The 16,271-nt window shown below is 50.1% G+C and overlaps 4 protein-coding genes across 11 annotated transcripts; 2 read left to right on the top strand and 2 right to left on the bottom strand.

The window, feature by feature from the left end:
- The first annotated feature begins 61 nt into the window (after nt 1-61).
- On the top strand, nt 62-9,305 carry LOC117894564 (ubiquitin carboxyl-terminal hydrolase 47). Of its 8 annotated transcripts, none has more exons than XM_034801693.1 (11): nt 66-270; nt 1,222-1,228; nt 3,578-3,810; nt 3,885-5,698; nt 5,767-6,154; nt 6,220-7,139; nt 7,217-8,195; nt 8,255-8,381; nt 8,449-8,519; nt 8,589-8,722; nt 8,785-9,305. In XM_034801693.1, the coding sequence occupies exons 3-11, from the start codon at nt 3,625-3,627 to the stop codon at nt 8,984-8,986; spliced, it is 4,821 nt and encodes a 1,606-aa protein (XP_034657584.1). In that variant the 5' UTR covers nt 66-270; nt 1,222-1,228; nt 3,578-3,624; the 3' UTR covers nt 8,987-9,305. The 8 variants fall into 8 exon arrangements, with proteins under 8 accessions (XP_034657586.1, XP_034657585.1, XP_034657584.1 ...); XM_034801687.1 differs by having other exon boundaries at nt 6,220-7,140; nt 7,206-8,195; XM_034801690.1 differs by lacking the exon at nt 1,222-1,228 and having other exon boundaries at nt 66-258; nt 3,580-3,810; nt 6,220-7,140; nt 7,206-8,195.
- Nucleotides 9,306-9,780: 475 nt separating this feature from the next.
- LOC117894578 (proliferation-associated protein 2G4) lies at nt 9,781-12,901 on the bottom strand. Its single transcript, XM_034801719.1, has 8 exons — nt 12,736-12,901; nt 12,444-12,541; nt 12,026-12,162; nt 11,798-11,960; nt 11,325-11,546; nt 10,809-11,034; nt 10,457-10,584; nt 9,781-10,395 (listed from the first exon to the last, which is right to left on the bottom strand). Exons 1-8 carry the CDS (start codon nt 12,824-12,826, stop codon nt 10,282-10,284), a joined length of 1,179 nt encoding a protein of 392 aa, XP_034657610.1. The 5' UTR covers nt 12,827-12,901; the 3' UTR covers nt 9,781-10,281.
- Nucleotides 12,902-13,218: 317 nt separating this feature from the next.
- Nucleotides 13,219-14,428, top strand: LOC117894588 (thioredoxin-like protein 1). Its single transcript, XM_034801734.1, has 3 exons — nt 13,219-13,674; nt 13,739-14,022; nt 14,084-14,428. Exons 1-3 carry the CDS (start codon nt 13,309-13,311, stop codon nt 14,295-14,297), a joined length of 864 nt encoding a protein of 287 aa, XP_034657625.1. The 5' UTR covers nt 13,219-13,308; the 3' UTR covers nt 14,298-14,428.
- LOC117894572 (bifunctional coenzyme A synthase) lies at nt 14,335-16,118 on the bottom strand. The gene is made up of 2 exons (XM_034801711.1): nt 15,530-16,118; nt 14,335-15,478 (listed from the first exon to the last, which is right to left on the bottom strand). Exons 1-2 carry the CDS (start codon nt 16,080-16,082, stop codon nt 14,478-14,480), a joined length of 1,554 nt encoding a protein of 517 aa, XP_034657602.1. The 5' UTR covers nt 16,083-16,118; the 3' UTR covers nt 14,335-14,477.
- Nucleotides 16,119-16,271: the final 153 nt, after the last annotated feature.

Below are 16,271 nucleotides of genomic sequence, written 5' to 3'. Positions count from 1 at the left end.
TTTGGGAATGTAAATCTCTGAGGGTCAGGCGGTACATTTTTTCGATAAATCCGCGGTCACACTGGCTGCAGCCGAACGAACAACAAAAAACAATTTTTAAAATGTCGAGTCGAGTATAATTTTAACCAAATTTAGAAAATATTCCGTGGATGACACGTTTGTACGCCAGGAACAAGCCGTACAGCCGCCCGGATTGCCGCACTCCCCCCCACACACACACCGCATAAACACTGCAGTATTTTCACACTTGTGGTTGAGGTGAGTGGAGCCGCAGAGAAGAAGGAGGTGAGGCACTCACACATACAGATAGAATATACAACACCCGAACAGAGTCGGCATCGGTGTAGGCGGACACTTTTTTTCGGCATATGGACGCCCATTGCGATGGATTCCTTTCCGAAATCGAAGGACGCACAAGTTGTACATGTTTTTTGTCCAAAAACAACACACATTTGCAGTGGCAAAAACCGCTAACACAGCCCCCACTCACACACACACACAAGCATACACGTATACTGCGTGTCACGTTCCAAAGTAAAACCTTGACCGATCGGCCCACCCACTGGGAGGCGGCGGCGGACGACAATGGGAGCTTCCCTCCCAGTCTCATAAGTATTGCGCAAACTGAAAAGAAAGTATTCAGCTTCGGTTTCTGTTTCTGCCCCACCTCCCACTCTAGACATAAGTAACTATTGCCGCCCCACCGGCATGGTCAGTGCCTCTTAGTCATGGCGCTAGTTGCGACACGTAGAAAGGATGCCGACGCCGCTGCCGCTGCCAGTCGGCAGTTGCAGCTGCAGCCTAATAAAAATAGTCATTCATTCCTACGGATACAGACGAGACGAGAGAGCCCGAGAGAGAGGAGCGCTCGGAGCGCATCTACAATATAAACATTAATAGCACTTTCGCTAAAAATTCATCGCTGGTGCTGTGCTCACAGAGTCCACACATCCAACAATCCATCGACTATATTCATTGAGTAATCCGCCCCGGGTTCAGGGCATTTGCAGTCTCCAAGGGAGCTACTCGGACGCCACCCACCCACCATCCCTTTTCAGTCGTATGTTTTGTGCCGATAATTGTTATCAATATAGTTTGTGATTACTTTCCGAGCTATAAATGGTATGTACGTTACACATGGAGTTATGATGATGCATCCAATGCAGGGCTACGGCAACGTAGCGCACTCGTATAGGCGGCTATTCGCGAACGAACAATCAGAGGCGAGTCGGAACTGAACTGCCGAACTGTGGGGCGCCGGATCGGATCGTGTTGGGGATAGATAGAAAAGATATCTTTAAAATCGGCCAGTACACGCGTGAACGATGTCGTGCGTTGACGGTGCTTCTTAGTTCGTTTCGTAAAGATCTCGGAGCAATCAGAAGACGGTAAACATCGAGTGTACATATAATACAAATACATATACATATCTATGTATATATTCTCTTCACACAACATTGCCGCGGACTACTCCCAACTGAAGTTGCTAAGTACAACGAGGAATCGTTCTAAAAATAGGGCCGCCAATCTGTCGGGTGCAGTGCTTTGCGTAATGGGGTGTCCGCAGTGTGCGGAATGAATGTTTTTAATTCTCCAATATGTAGATATGACTTGTTGGATTGCAAGCAAAACGTATATATATTCATGGTACTGCTGCAACATAGAAGCGATTTCCGGCAGGCGAGACCAACCAGGCAGGCAGGCATATCTCTGTTCGTGCCCCAAAAGATTTCACAGTACCCAAAATAGTTTCAAAAATAGCACAAATATATGCAGGCAAGGCACACCACGCTTTCTGCTTTTCCTGCTTTCAGCCGTATATACAATAAATGCGAGTGCGAGTGTTCATCGTAGATAAGTCGCGATATCATCGTTTTCTGTAAAACTTAAAACACAAAAAACATTTGCCGAAAGATCATCGTCATCATGTAAATAATGCTGAGGGGGCGGTGGCGGCGGCCAAAAAGTGTTGAAAATTCGAACCCATTCTGATTGATCGTCAGTCAGGCAGACAGTACGAGTTCTGCAGATCTTTCTCTCTGTCTAGCGCAGGAACCTTCGCATTTACAAATAGCCAGATATACGCGTATTCAAAACGACTGCTCCCAACGACACTGCTTTGAATATTTCTGTATGCTGCTTCTTTCACTCGGACTTGGCTGCCTTTTTCCGTCCATTTCGATGTGTCGCTGGTCGCTGTCGCCGCCGTTGATTTTATTTTTAGCAGTCAACGATTTTTTCTTTATTTTGATTTCTGCTGCTGCTCGACGGTATATTAGCATTTTTTTGATCCCCATCTCACACTTTGCCTCGCCTCGGCTATATGTCGTGTTTTGGACCATCCATCCAACATCCAACATGTGTTTGAAATAGCAACCACATTTATATTGCCGATTGGCGTGCATCCACTTGTATCTCACTCTCTCGCTTTCTCTCTTTAGACTGCTGCAATGTTTGTGGCTATTTTTATGCATTGAAATTGGAAAAACATTGCAAATATTTAAAGCAGCAAAGTGCTTTGGACGTTTTTAATTAGATGTTGAATAATTTCAATTACATTACAGCAATTTATCCACAAATAGATCCAATCCGAAATGCAAGCTTTCGTCGATATCTGCACAGTGTCAATCGATAATCGATCTACAAGCTACGATAACGTAATCCATGATTACCGCTAACTCTACGCCTTACGTTGGGAAATGCCCAACAGCTTTTGCCAGAACTTTTGCCATAATTCGATAATTATTATTTATAGTATAAATAAGTAATTTATACATACCCCCTGCCAGCCGCCCCCACTGCCACTGTCGGACAATTTGCGCATTGCCGGAATAATCGACCAAAATATTGGTACAACTTCCGTTACAATGTGGAGAAGGGTGGAGAAGGGAAGGGGGTTGGCAATGCCGCAGCGCCACAGGCTGTTCTGTTCGGTTCTGTTGGTGGCCAACAAAGAAGCAAACGGAATGGAATGACATTTGCCACAAAATTTATGCATTCAATGGTGGCAATTATGATGACGCTAGTCGAAAAATGAAGGCACCAGAGTGCCGTGCCGTGCCGAAGACGTCGTTCCGGAATAATCTTTGCGCAGGCATCCTCCGGAGCCAGCCAGCTACGGGTCTGGCCTCTGATTGTTTATGAAATTCCGCTGCGGGTTAGTCATAATGTCGATTTTGGAAGGCCCGGGTGGTGGTGGACGGTGGGTTGTATATGTGGTGGCGTCGCGTACAAATAAGGCGCGAAAAGCGTACACCCAAGCACGTCAATGGATGGAGGCGATGATGATGCTGTAGGTGGAGAGTTTTATTTTTCTTCGTTCTGTTGCTTTCTTGTGTTGTTGTTGTTCGATTGAGGTCGAAAGCAAGAAAATTTTCGTGGCTTTCTCTTCCTTATTTACGTTCAGCAGCAGAAGGCCCGTCATAATCATGACCAGCAACTTGGCAGGGGGTTGGAATGAGTTGGAGCACGTCAAAGAAATGAAATGACAACTCCTTAGGTTACATTTTATTTAATTTACACAAATAAAAACGTTTCAAAATTCTCACTCACACATTTTCCTTTCGTTTGCACTTGCAGGACTTTCCCCAGCTTTTTGCTTGAATAAAATCCAGGAGTCACGATATGACGGACACGAAGGAGCAGTGCACCGTTTCTGTCTTCGACCAGACCCCAGGCTCGGAGCAAAAGAAGATCAATGTGGTGGTGCGGCCACACTTCACGGTCCAGCGTGTCATTGAACTGATTGGCACTCAGTTTCCATACGGAAAGTTTGAGCTTATTCTGCAGCCCCAAGATGGCAAGGATTTGGTGAGTCTCCCACATTCCCATAGCTACCCCGAAACGCCTGCTAATCTGTCTCTCTTATCTGCTACCCCCAAAAGGTCCACCTAAACGCCCTGGGCACTCAGCTGCTGTACGATGTGACCGGTTTCGAGCACAAGCTGAAAAATAATCTGGTCCTGCTGCCATCTGAAAGCTGGGATGGCGATGTGGCCAAGCGCTTCGAACTGCCCGTAAAGAAGGCTCAGCTGCTGCTCAATCTGCGCCCCAAGGATCCAACCGCAAAGTCCAGCGATACGAAGACCAAGACCTCAGCCACTGGCGAGAAGAAGAAAAAGGTGGGCGAGAAGACAAAAAAGAAGTCATCGTCGGGCTCATCGTCTCCAAGCAAGACCAAGGCAGCGAGTGAGGATTCTGCCAGCAGCACTAAGGCAGGGGCAAGCTCGGAAGAGAGTCCAAAGGCAAATGGGTGCTCAGAGGACAAGCCGAAGGAAAACGGAAGCCCAGAGGACAAGCCAAAGGCAAGCTCCAGGTCAGAAGAGAGTCCAAAGAAAATCGGCGGCTCAGCGGAGAGTCCAAAGGCAATCTCAGAGGACAAGCCCAAGGCCAGCTCCACTTCAGAAGAGAGTCAAAAGGCAAGCTCCAGCTCAGCGGACAAGCCAAAGGCAAGCTCCAGCTCAGAGGCAAAGCCTAAGGCAAGCTCCAGCGCAGAGGCCAGGCCAAAGACCATTGCTGAGGTCAAACCAGAGGTCGCTGCTGGTGACAGGCCAGAAGACAGCTCTGACATCAGTCCGGTCCACGCAAAGTTAGTTTTCAATGAGAAGGATAAGCAGAAGGCCTTCAACGATGCCTGCTACGGCCTGCCCATGGACGCGCTGAACAAGGCGGTGACACATGATCTAATGTCGCCCGTTGACGATTTGCCCTCGGAACTGTTCAACGTGAGTCCCGTGTCGGACGCAGAACCACTGTCGGATGATGACTTGGCACTGGGCGCTTCGGCCAGTCCCACGCTGATGGGGCCCGGCTATGAGTTTGGACCAGCAGTCGGTGATGGCGAGGGGCCAGTGGGTGAGGGTGAGCAGGCGGCCGGCGGGGCAGATGCTGGCGAAGTGCCGGGTCTGTCCAGTTTCTACCGGAGCAAGTACGGCGGCGACGAGCTGCCCTCGTGGCAGCGCATGAACTCCACGGCCGCAGAGCTGGTGGCGGAGGAGGTCTCGGAGAGCGAGACACGACCCACTGCTGGCCCCAAGGGATACGTGGGTTTGGTCAATCAGGCCATGACCTGCTACCTGAACAGTCTGCTGCAGGCGCTGTACATGACGCCCGAGTTCAGGAACGCCCTGTACCGCTGGGAGTCCGACAACGACAACGAGGCGAAGAACATCCCATATCAGCTGCAGAAACTGTTCCTTAATCTGCAGACTTCGCCCAAGTCCTCGGTGGAGACGACGGATCTGACGCGCAGCTTTGGCTGGGACTCGACGGAGGCGTGGCAGCAGCACGACATCCAGGAGCTGTGCCGCGTCATGTTCGATGCGTTGGAGCAGAAGTTCAAGAACACCAAGCAGGCGAATCTCATCTCGAACCTCTACGAGGGCAAGATGAACGACTACGTGAAGTGTTTAGAGTGCAATACGGAGAAGACGCGCGAGGACACCTTCCTGGACATACCGCTGCCGGTGCGTCCGTTTGGCAGCAACTCTGCATACGGGAGCATTGAGGAGGCCCTGCGCGCCTTTGTGCAGCCAGAAACGCTCGATGGCAATAATCAGTATCTGTGCGAGAAGTGCAAGAAGAAGTGCGACGCCCACAAGGGTCTGCACTTTAAGTCCTTCCCCTACATCCTGACACTGCACCTGAAACGCTTCGACTTTGACTACACATCCATGAACCGCATCAAGCTGAACGACAGGTAAGCAACGGGGGGATCTACGACCTGCAGGCAGTGTAACTTAATTCAATCCATTTTCCATGGCACAGAGTGACGTTCCCGCAGAAGCTCAACCTGAACACGTTCGTCAATCGCAGTGCCAACGGGGAGCAGTATCAAATGAATGGCGGCACAGCGGCAGAAGATTGCAGCACAGCGGATAGCGGCTCCACGATAGAGGATGATAATCTGAGCAGCGGCGTGGGGACCACTGCCAGCTCCAGCCAGCACGAGAACGATCTGAATGACGAGGACGAGGGCATCGACATGAGCAGCAGCACCAGCAAGAGTGCCAAGCAGGGCACGGGACCGTACATGTACGAGCTGTTTGCCATTATGATCCACTCGGGCAGTGCCTCGGGCGGGCATTACTATGCCTACATCAAGGACTTTGACAGCAACGAATGGTTCTGCTTCAACGATCAAAATGTGTCCTCGGTAAGTCTTAAAAGTTCTCCTCTTGCAGTCGTTCAGCTTTCATGTAATTTATACTCTGCAAACAGATCACACAGGAGGACATTCAGCGCTCGTTTGGCGGACCCAATGGCAGCTACTACTCCAGCGCCTACACCTCCAGCACGAATGCCTACATGCTGATGTACCGCCAGGTGGATGGCAAGCGCAACGAGCACACCGCCAAGATGGCTGACTTCCCCGAGCACATCAAGACGCTGCTGCCGAAGCTGCATACGGAGGAGGAGACGCGCGTGACACGCATTGGGCGGCACATCACTGTCACCGATCTGGCGTTGCCGGATCTGTACAAGCCGCGCGTCTACTTCTACAATCCCTCGCTGAAGAAGCTGAAGCTCACGCGGGTCTACTTGTCACAGAGCTTTGACATCAAACTCGTGCTGTCGTCGGCCTACGACATGTTGAATGTGGAGGAATTTGCGCCCATTGAACGGTGTCGCCTGGTGGCCTACAACTCGACCATGGACACGATTATACAGTCACTGGAGAGCTACACCGATCCGGCACTGGCGGAGCTGCGCGCCGCACACAATCACAATCTAGACTTTCTGCTGGAGTACCGGGCCGAGGAGCAGACATTCGAAACGTACGCGCCGGATGGCACCACTTGGTATGTGTTTATGGTAGATCTATCGACGATGGCCATGGACGGTCCCTTCCTGGTTTACTCAGCAGCGCGGGATCGAGAGCCCAGTGACCATCTGCGTCACTCCATTGCCACGCGCCTGCACATCAACGAGCAGCAGTTTCTGCTCGCCACCTGTCGCGGTTTGGTGCCCAAGGCTTTTGTGGTCTTCGACCCGCACCCGATGCCGGAGGCGCAGCAGCAGCTACAGAATCTGGTCAACAGCCAGCTCAAATATGTCACATATTTCTACTTGAATGTCCCCAACACAGATGCCGCCAGTCTCGAGATGTTGGGCGTGCCAAGCAGCGAGTGCCGCATCGAGGTGAGTTCTGCTTTCAGCTCATCATCCCAGAGCGTTGCCTAATCTCTCTCTCTCTTCCTTTGCAGCCGCCGCCGCCGCCGCCGCCGGCCAGCAACGGTGCGGATGTTGTGGATGCTGCCATGTTGAACGGCGTGGGTCCCGGATCCGGGCAGGAGTTCTCCAGCAATGACTCTGATTGGCGGCGCTACAAGCGGGACATGCTGGAACCGCTGACCCAGCCGAGCCATGGCCAAGAGTCCAATTCGGAGGACAGCAGCCTGAGCGATGGGGATCGCACACTGGTGGAGAGCGACAACATACAGAATCGCGGTGGCGGCGACAGTCAAGTGAGCTCCACCAGCCACTCACCGCAATTGTCTAGTCCCGAGGATGAGGCCGCCTCCCACGATGCCATGATGCGCGTGCACGCCTACTGCAATGGCAGCTATGCGGCCGCGGATGCCGTCGAGCCCATCATGCTGCCCACGAGCACAACGCACTTCTTCCACGCCTGCAAGGTGGAGTGCGTGGATGTGACCAGCAGCTCCAATTCGGGCCATCAGTCCGATGACGAGGCACAGCTGAGGAAACCCACCCGCGCCTACAAACTCCTCGTGGGCAAGCACATGCGGATGCATGCCTTCAAGCAGCACATCGAGCAGCTGATCCAGGTGCCCAGCGCCTACTTCAAGCTGCAGCGGAAGTACGAGAACAATGACACCAACAGCCAGAGCACGGTGGTGCTGCTCAACGAGGGCGAGACCCTCACGGTGGAGCTGGGCAAGACACTGCAGTCGGATGAGTACAAGGCAAAGATTCAGTTCCTGCGACTCGCCGATGTGGACAATGAAACCTCTCGGCTGCCCTGCGCCTGTGAGTGGGTGTACAACGGCAGCACCACAGTGGAGCAGGCCAAGCACGAGCTGGTGGCAAAGCTGCATCGCATGGATCCCAAGTACTCTACCCTCACGGTGGACAATTGTCGCATCTGGCTGAAGGGCGGTCGCAGCTCCATCAAGATACTGGCCAACGATGAGCCACTGTTCAGCGACATAAGTTCCACAGTCACCACGGAGGTGAGTGCCCCAACGATTAACTCATTGAATTTGTAATTATTTGTAATATTTCCTCACAGCTTATTGTGCAAGAGTGCGAGGAGGGTGTCGATCCGCAGCCCAAGGATGATTCTCTGACCATATTCGTGAGGCGTTGGTGTCCCAGCAAGCTGGAGTTTGGCAAATTCCAAGAAGTCACATTGGAGAGTAAGTTTCAAGGCATGGAAGAAGCTTTGCAGGAGGAGGGAACTCACACGTTTACTTTAATTTACAGAGGACAGCGAGATAAGGGAAACATTGTCGGAGATGAGCAGCATCACAATAGACAAACTGAGCTACATGAAGGTAGGTGGTGTTTGAGCCACAACTTAATTGAGTTTACGCCTTGATTTCTTTTGATTTCTTCTGCTGCAGGTCAACAGTAACTTCCCCTGCACAAGCATATCAGCACTCAGCGTGAATGAGTCCACCAGCTGGTACTCGGTGCCGACAACCAGGGACAAGTATCCGCTAAACAACACACAGGCGGGCAGCATTTTCTTATACAAGTTAGTGGCGAACGTGAAGCGAGCGGAAAGAAGCACTCATTAATTGTTTTATACCTTCACAGAGATAATAGCATACCCGCGCGAGAGCTGACGCTGGAGGAGCGCCGCCAAATGGATAGGGCTCGCCTAGAGCGTCTGGGCTGTGCCACCACCACACGCTACTCGCAGCGACGCGAGCGAGCGCTCAAGATCTACGTGGACTCGCCGGAGAAGACAAACAACGCCACAGCGTCGGCGCCCATGGATGCGCATGTCGATAATTAGTCTTGCATGGGAAGCTGCCGCTTGCACTAGTAGATATTCAGCAGAACTATAAAATCCTCCCATAGATACCAGCTAAGCAAGCGGCAGACTATTAAAGCCCACACAACCTGTTATAGTCAAGGGTCCTCCTGCTCTCATCCTGCTTCAATTCTATTATCAGCATTGCCTACGCGTATTTCTTTCGTTTTATGTCAGCGGGCTAGCTCCAGCTGGGTATGGTGGGGAGCAGTTACGAAGTTATTCTTGCAACTTTCGTACTTCAAGAATTCAAAGATGAGACTGTGTAAAATTTCAACTAAAAACGCAAAACAAAACGCCAGATGCAAGAAACCTAAATTGATAAATTGTAAAATGTGAATGTGAACATCAAACAAAAACACTAAATTAAATCGTATCAAATAAAAACAAAACAAAGTCTCGAGTGCGTTTATTCTGCAACTACTAAGCTTGAAATCAATAGTTGAAAACTTGGAAACAAGCCGCAGCATGCGGATTATATCAGAACTCAGCGGAGGGGTAGCAATAGCAGACCAGCAGCCCTTCACTTTTATAAGTTTATAAAACTCCAAGCAGAGAAAATCTAAAATTTCACACATGAAACACCTGCCTCAAGTGAATTTTGATGGGTTTATGTGAGCTATTTACCTAAAATACATTTTTTTTTTGCATTTTAAATATTATTCCAAGGGAAAGCATCGATAGATTATTGAAAAAGATTGATAACCAATCGAAAATAGTCAAATAATGAACAAAAAACAAAGCCATGATTGCATTTATCGGTTGTTTTTGTTTTATAGAAAAATTTAATTTTATTTAATACCTACTACGCAGCGTTGATAACGTTTTTTGTTTTTGTTTCTTCTTGAATTATATTTAAAGATCATGTTTAGCGTTAAAATTGTTACAATTTGACGACAGTTCTTGCATTATTCGTTGTAAAACCGATCAAACGAAAACGGCCACAGCACCCGGGCGCACGCGTTACAATAATAAAGTTTATATATGAAAAAGAGGTAAAAGTAAATGCGGACCCAGTGGTGGCTGCACCACATTAATGCTGGAAGGAGGGGGTAAGGTAGGGTAGGGTAGGGAAGGAAATGCTAATGGTTTTCCCTGGCGTGTGTTTGTGTAAAACAAAAAATAAAACTTCAATCTGTTTGCCGGTATTTTGTCAAAATTGGGTAAGTGATTCATTGGGGGATTTATGAACGAAGGAGCTGCGGCAGCTGTAGGCAGCAAGTTTGTTGTTCTCGTGGATGCTCATCAGGGGTTTTAGGGGACGCTCGGTCGGGGCTCTATGCCTTGGCCTCAACGGCCGCCGGCGCGGAATCCACTTTGGTCGCCGCACCAGATGCCTTCTTGCCTTTTCCCTTGCCCTTGACGGGTCCCAGTGGCTGCTCGACCAGTGTCTGAAATGCGAAAGGAACATTAGATACGATCGAGATGGCGCTGTCAGCGATATAATCCTACCTTCAGCTCTTCCTGCGCAATGCTGTACTCGCTTGCGAAGCTGTCCACATTGAATGGTATGCCGGTGACCAGGTTAACGCCATTGGGCATGAGCAGAATCGTGTGCTTGAACTGCGCCACAACCTCAGCTGCAATGATAAATATACAATTAATAAGAATGTTCTCGAGGGAGATTTGATTGTGGCAATGGCATGTTCAGACAGAGGCCAATTCGAGGCAACTGCTGAAGACGCCAAAGCTTGGGGTTTGCTCTAGCAAAATGTCTGGCCGTGTTTGATAGCCAAAAGGTAAATCAAATCCGGAATTAAGTCTTGCCAATGAATAATAAACAACAGTCGCCTTTAAAACTTACTTGGCTTCTCGTACAGCACTTGGAAGGGCTCAATCATCTTGTGTGAGACACACTCGACGACGCCCATGCGTGCCTTGGTCTCCTCCTCGAAGCTGCGGATGTTGAAAGGCATGTTCCCGTACTTTGTTTTCACCTCTGCCAGCAGGGCACGGGATGCCTTCAGCTTAAGCATGTAGTTCTCCTCGGACTTCTTGTAGATGGACACCTTGGTGTCCTTCTCCCGTCCCTGCAACACAATTACAGATTCTTAGCCAACATAATCGAATGTGAATCGTATCGGATTCTCCGAGTCCCATTGCGTTCTCAGATCTCATAATCTTACAATCTCTGGCCAGCAGCCAGCGCAGCCTTGTCGCTGGTCACGTGCCAGGCTTACAAACCAAAGCCCGCCGAGCGTACAAGACGCTTACATGACATGACGCCTCAGCCTTGCTTGGCCAGCCTCAAGCGCGTTCTTTTAATCATCGAACAGATGGGTGGTTGTAGCGGATTAGAGGATTTTAAAGGATTACTAACCACGCCCTCGCCGCTGCTCACAATCACATCGATGGCATATACTTCGTACGTGTCGAAGGTGCACTTTTCGTGCTCCTTGCGCTGCGCCTCGCTCGGATTCTGTATGATTGTCTTCTCGCCATCGATTTTGAACTGCTTCAGCTCGTGGCTCAGCATGCCCTCAATCGGCTTGCACTTGTACGATTCGCTGATTTGTTGCACGGCATCGGTGATGGCATAGTTCTGCAAAAAGAAATACCAGCAATTAATAAATGCGCTTCATGTAACACAGATTCAGATGGATTTGTTTAAGATTGTAGACAACTTTAAAGACCGAACATTTCTAGCAAATAAACTTGTTCAGTTCACGAAATTGTCAATTGATATCTGCAGGCGTTTTGGTTGTACTGTGCGAAGGGGCCAAGGCAGCAGTCATTTAGCTTTGCCTGCAGATGAAGCAGAAGGTTTGGGCAGCTGAGCTGGGAAACACTTACATTGGCGCCGGACTTTAGCAGCCTCAATGCAGCCTGAACGGACCAGTAGGCGGCCAGGATGACATCAGCATGGCGTCCGCTGATCTTCTGATCTGCGCTGGCATCAACCACAATTGTGTGAGCGGCCACTGCGATGAAGCCATCAATGTGGGCGCCCAAGTCACTTTAGAATGCAATAAGATTAAGGATAAGTAAGGTGCAGGGGCATTTGGCACATCATATACTTACATTTTAACGACATCGCCGGCCTTTAACGTGTGGTCGGGGTCGTTCTTGGCTGGCGAGAAATGGCAGACACAATTGTTGACGGACAGGCATGTTGGGAATGCGATGCCCTTCTTCAGGTCCTTTTCCTTTTTGTATACCTAAAGGAAATCTGTCCTTATTAATACTGTACAATCAGAGTGCAAAACTATTGCGCTGGCCAATATGTCCTCAGATCTCATAATCTGCGAATCTTTGGGACCAATGGCGAGAAAGAATGTCCGCGGCACGTGGGGGATATATTCCCGCAGCGTGCGCCTGGCGACCACGCGGCCGCCAGCCTCACAGAGCACGCGACTCGCATTGGCTATCCTCAAGCGAGTAAGTTTTAATCATTGGACAAAAGGCAACCGGTCAGTGGAAATTTCCAGTGTGAACTTACTTTGCCGGTTTCTTCAGTCAGCAGATTGTCGCCCTGGGTGCAAATCTCCCTCACGGAGGCATCAGCCACGCAGAGTCCGATCACCGCCTTGAGTGTTTCTAAAATTAAACAAAGGCAAATGTCCAGAAATAGTCAGATTTAGCAACGTTGCGCCAGCGACGTGAGGTGCATGTGCGTGGCAGCGCTACAGCCACAGCAGCAGCCAAAGCGAAAGCGCACATTGGGGGAGCATTGTGTAAGCGCCACGTAGCGACAAAACACTTTCACTTTGCGAATGAAAGCCGTAACTTACTGTTTACGATTTCGCCGGCCAATTTGTACTTGGTAACAACCAAATCCTCGGCAATAGTCTTCTCGGGTTGCTCCTTTTCTGCGTCTGCCATGGTTAAGTCAACTTAGAGTAATTTAAAAATGGCGACTTTAAATGAAAATGCGACAGTGACAAACCACGTGTGGTGTGACCGAATGTGTGCCTCCAAAAAAATACCACTGTCAGTGTAATCCCACTATTGTGGGTACGTTTTTACGACACAAAAATAGCTAGAGTCATAAAAAATATACTTTTGCACTTTCGTTGCACCTCATAGTGGTGGCAGCGGATTTACACTGCATATGTAGCAAAATGTAACTAAATTGATATAATTGAAATGGCCTAAATTTTGGTAATGGTAATTTAACACACTTTTCCACCAATCCTAGCTACAAAAAAATAGCTTACTTGCCATCACTTGATCACACAAATGTGTCGTGCCATTGCACAGCACTGCAAAAACCAGTGTTGCCTACGGGTCAGAGTTTCCTTAGATGCCAGTCATCATTTTGTTGTTGTCGGTTTTCCAATTTTTGCAAATAATTAATTATTAAGATGGCAGTTCGCGTTATTAACGACGAATCACACTTCCAAGCTGAATTGGCCCAGGCTGGGGTCCGCCTGGTGGTGGTTGACTTCACGGCCACTTGGTGCGGTCCATGCCAAAGAATTGCACCGATTTTCGAGCTGTTCCCCAATAAGTATCCAAATGCCATCTTCCTGAAGGTGGATGTGGACAAGTGCCAGGACACGGCCGCCGGCCAGGGCGTCTCGGCCATGCCCACGTTCATATTCTACAGAAACCGCACCAAAATCGATCGAATTCAGGGCGCTGATGTCAACGGACTGGAGGCCAAGATTCAGGAACATATTGGCACCAGCAGCGGCGAAGAGGCCGGCGAAGACTATGGCCAGGGACTGGTAAGAGCATTGAAACACATCCAGCAAATGCAATAAATGATAACAACACGCTTTACCTGCACAGATGGAGCTCAATACATTCATTTCGAAGCAGGAGTGCGAGTGCCTGAATGAGGCCGACGATCACAACCTCAAGCACGCGCTGGCCTCAGCCGGCGGCTACTTGCAGTCCGACTGCGATGAGCAGCTCATCCTATCCATCACTTTCAACCAGGCCGTCAAGATTCATTCGTTAAAGTTCAAGGCCCCGTCGCAGCTGGGTCCCAAGGACGTGAAGTTGTTCATCAATCAGCCGCGCACCATTGACTTTGACATGGCCGAGTCCATGAGCAGCGTTCAAGATCTAACGTAAGCTCGGCAGGCAGCTCCCCTCTTTGATATATATTAATCCCTCTTTTCCCATTGTTAGCTTGGCCGAGAAGGAGCTGGAGAATGGCGCACCAGTCAATCTGCGCTATGTGAAATTCCAGAATGTACAAAACATACAAATCTTCGTGAAGAACAACCAGTCGGGCGGCGATGTGACACAGATCGATTATATTGGCTTCATCGGCTCCCCAATCATGACAACAAAGATGAACGACTTCAAGCGTGTGGCCGGCAAGAAGGGCGAAAGCCACTAGGACAGTCCGCCCCTCCCAAAATTTAACGTTTTTCCAATGTTTTTGCGGCATTTCTTTTTAAACTTTCGACTTACAACTAAGCAATGTACATCAAAAATGCATAAAGAATCATATAAAAACGATTTAACAATCAATCAATTCCACATCCCACATAAAATATCCCCTCAAGTAGTCACAAATTTAAAGGCTGCTGCTGTGATGCGAGTCCAGCTCCCTGTTGAGCATCTTCCAGGCCCGATCCGCCTGCTTCTGGGTAAAGTCAAAGTCCCACTGCGAGCTGAAGATCACATGGGACTTGGCCACAATTTCGTGGTTTGGCACCTGGCTGGACAGCCGCTTTCTGGCCTCCTCCTCGCTGAGGCTATTGCGTTCCATTACCCGCTTCACCGCCTCCTCTGGCGGCACTATCATGGACCACACTTCGTGGCAGTTGCTCTCCCAGCCAGCGCGCAGCAGCACCGCTGCCTCCAGCACCACCACCTTGGGCACCACAGTGCCAGCTCTCAGGGCATCCAGCCGCCTGTTGACCTCCTCTATCAGCTGCGGCCACACAATGCCATTGAGCGCCTGCAGCTCTTGGGGATTGCCAAAGACCAGGGGACCCAGCTTGGTGCGATCGATGCGACCATCGGCAGAGAGAATTCCCTTCCCAAAGTGTTGCACGATCAGCTCGTAGCACACCTGACCCGGCTCGTACACATCGTGGGCCACCTTGTCGCAGTCTATGACGTGGGCGCCCATTTTGCTGAGCCTCTCGGCCATCTTGCTCTTGCCAGAGGCGATGCCTCCGCTCAGGCCGATGATGTGCGGCCGAGCGGGCAGGTGGGGACGTGGTTCTGGTTTTCGCCAGCGCGAGCCCAGCAGATCGATGCGCGTATTGCTGGAGCTGATCTTCGTTTCGTGGATGCCGTCGTGGACATTGCTCTCCACGATGTCAATGACAAAGATGTCCAGCTCACGGAGCTGTTTGCCGGAGCGTAGTTCGTTGACCTTTTGACCGCCGCGCAGGGTCTCTGCGCTGACCACGATCATGTCCAAGTCCGGATCATGCTGCGTCGGCCCGAAGGGGTCATCGATGGGCACAATCTCGTACTGCAGCGTGCTGTCAATGTCCGTGAGGAACTCCCGCAACTGCGCGATTCGCTCCTCCACGGGTAATATCAGATCGGGCAGAGTCTTCGCTGAAGGTGAGTGTGAGATAAGAAACTATTGCCGACTCATTCAAAACTTACACTTTGTCATGGCGGCTGTGGTGACGCCTACCACCAGCCGCTTGCAAGTGCGCAGCACCGCCTGCGTGAGGAATATCTTGTGGCCGAGATGGATGCGATCGAAGGTTCCCCCCAGCACCACCGACGGATACATTTTGTGCGACTCCGTGCTGTCCTCCTGCGGGCTCAGATCCGTGGAGCTGCTGTCCTCCAGGTAGATGGTGGGCTGGCTAATGTTCAGAGCAGCCCGCAGCTTGTCACACAGCTCCGGATGATGGGCATCCGAGAATATCATGTCCACGGGCTTGCGTAACTTTAGGGGTCCGTCGACGCCGGGCCTCAGGGGCGACACAAGCACCCGAAGATCGATCTGATTGCCCACATAACTGCTGCTGTTGGCATACAACTGAGAAATCAAACGACCCCAAACGGGCGGAGCAGCAGCCGATGAGTTGGACGTTGACCCTGCCACATTCAGGTGTATGTACAGTGAGCTGACATATTTCTCAATGCTACGCAGGGATTTTCCCAGGTGCTTAATGTTGGAGACTACCAGCAAGCCCGTGGAAGCCATCACGATTTGTCTGTCTAGTTTCGTTTAAATTATGTTATCACTTATCGTTAAAATAGTCCCCCCACCCACAAAACACACAATAATATACCGAAATATACCGTTTCAATACAAAAATATACTGTAAATAAACCTAGGAAAAGGAAACACACAAATGGCGCTATTTACCCAATCTCTATCTGAGAAATCGTC

The sequence above is a fragment of the Drosophila subobscura genome, chromosome J (assembly GCF_008121235.1).
Source record: "Drosophila subobscura isolate 14011-0131.10 chromosome J, UCBerk_Dsub_1.0, whole genome shotgun sequence".
NCBI lineage: Eukaryota > Metazoa > Arthropoda > Insecta > Diptera > Drosophilidae > Drosophila > Drosophila subobscura.
Note: the sequence above shows the minus strand (reverse complement) of the source record. Positions and strands in the feature narration are given on the sequence as shown.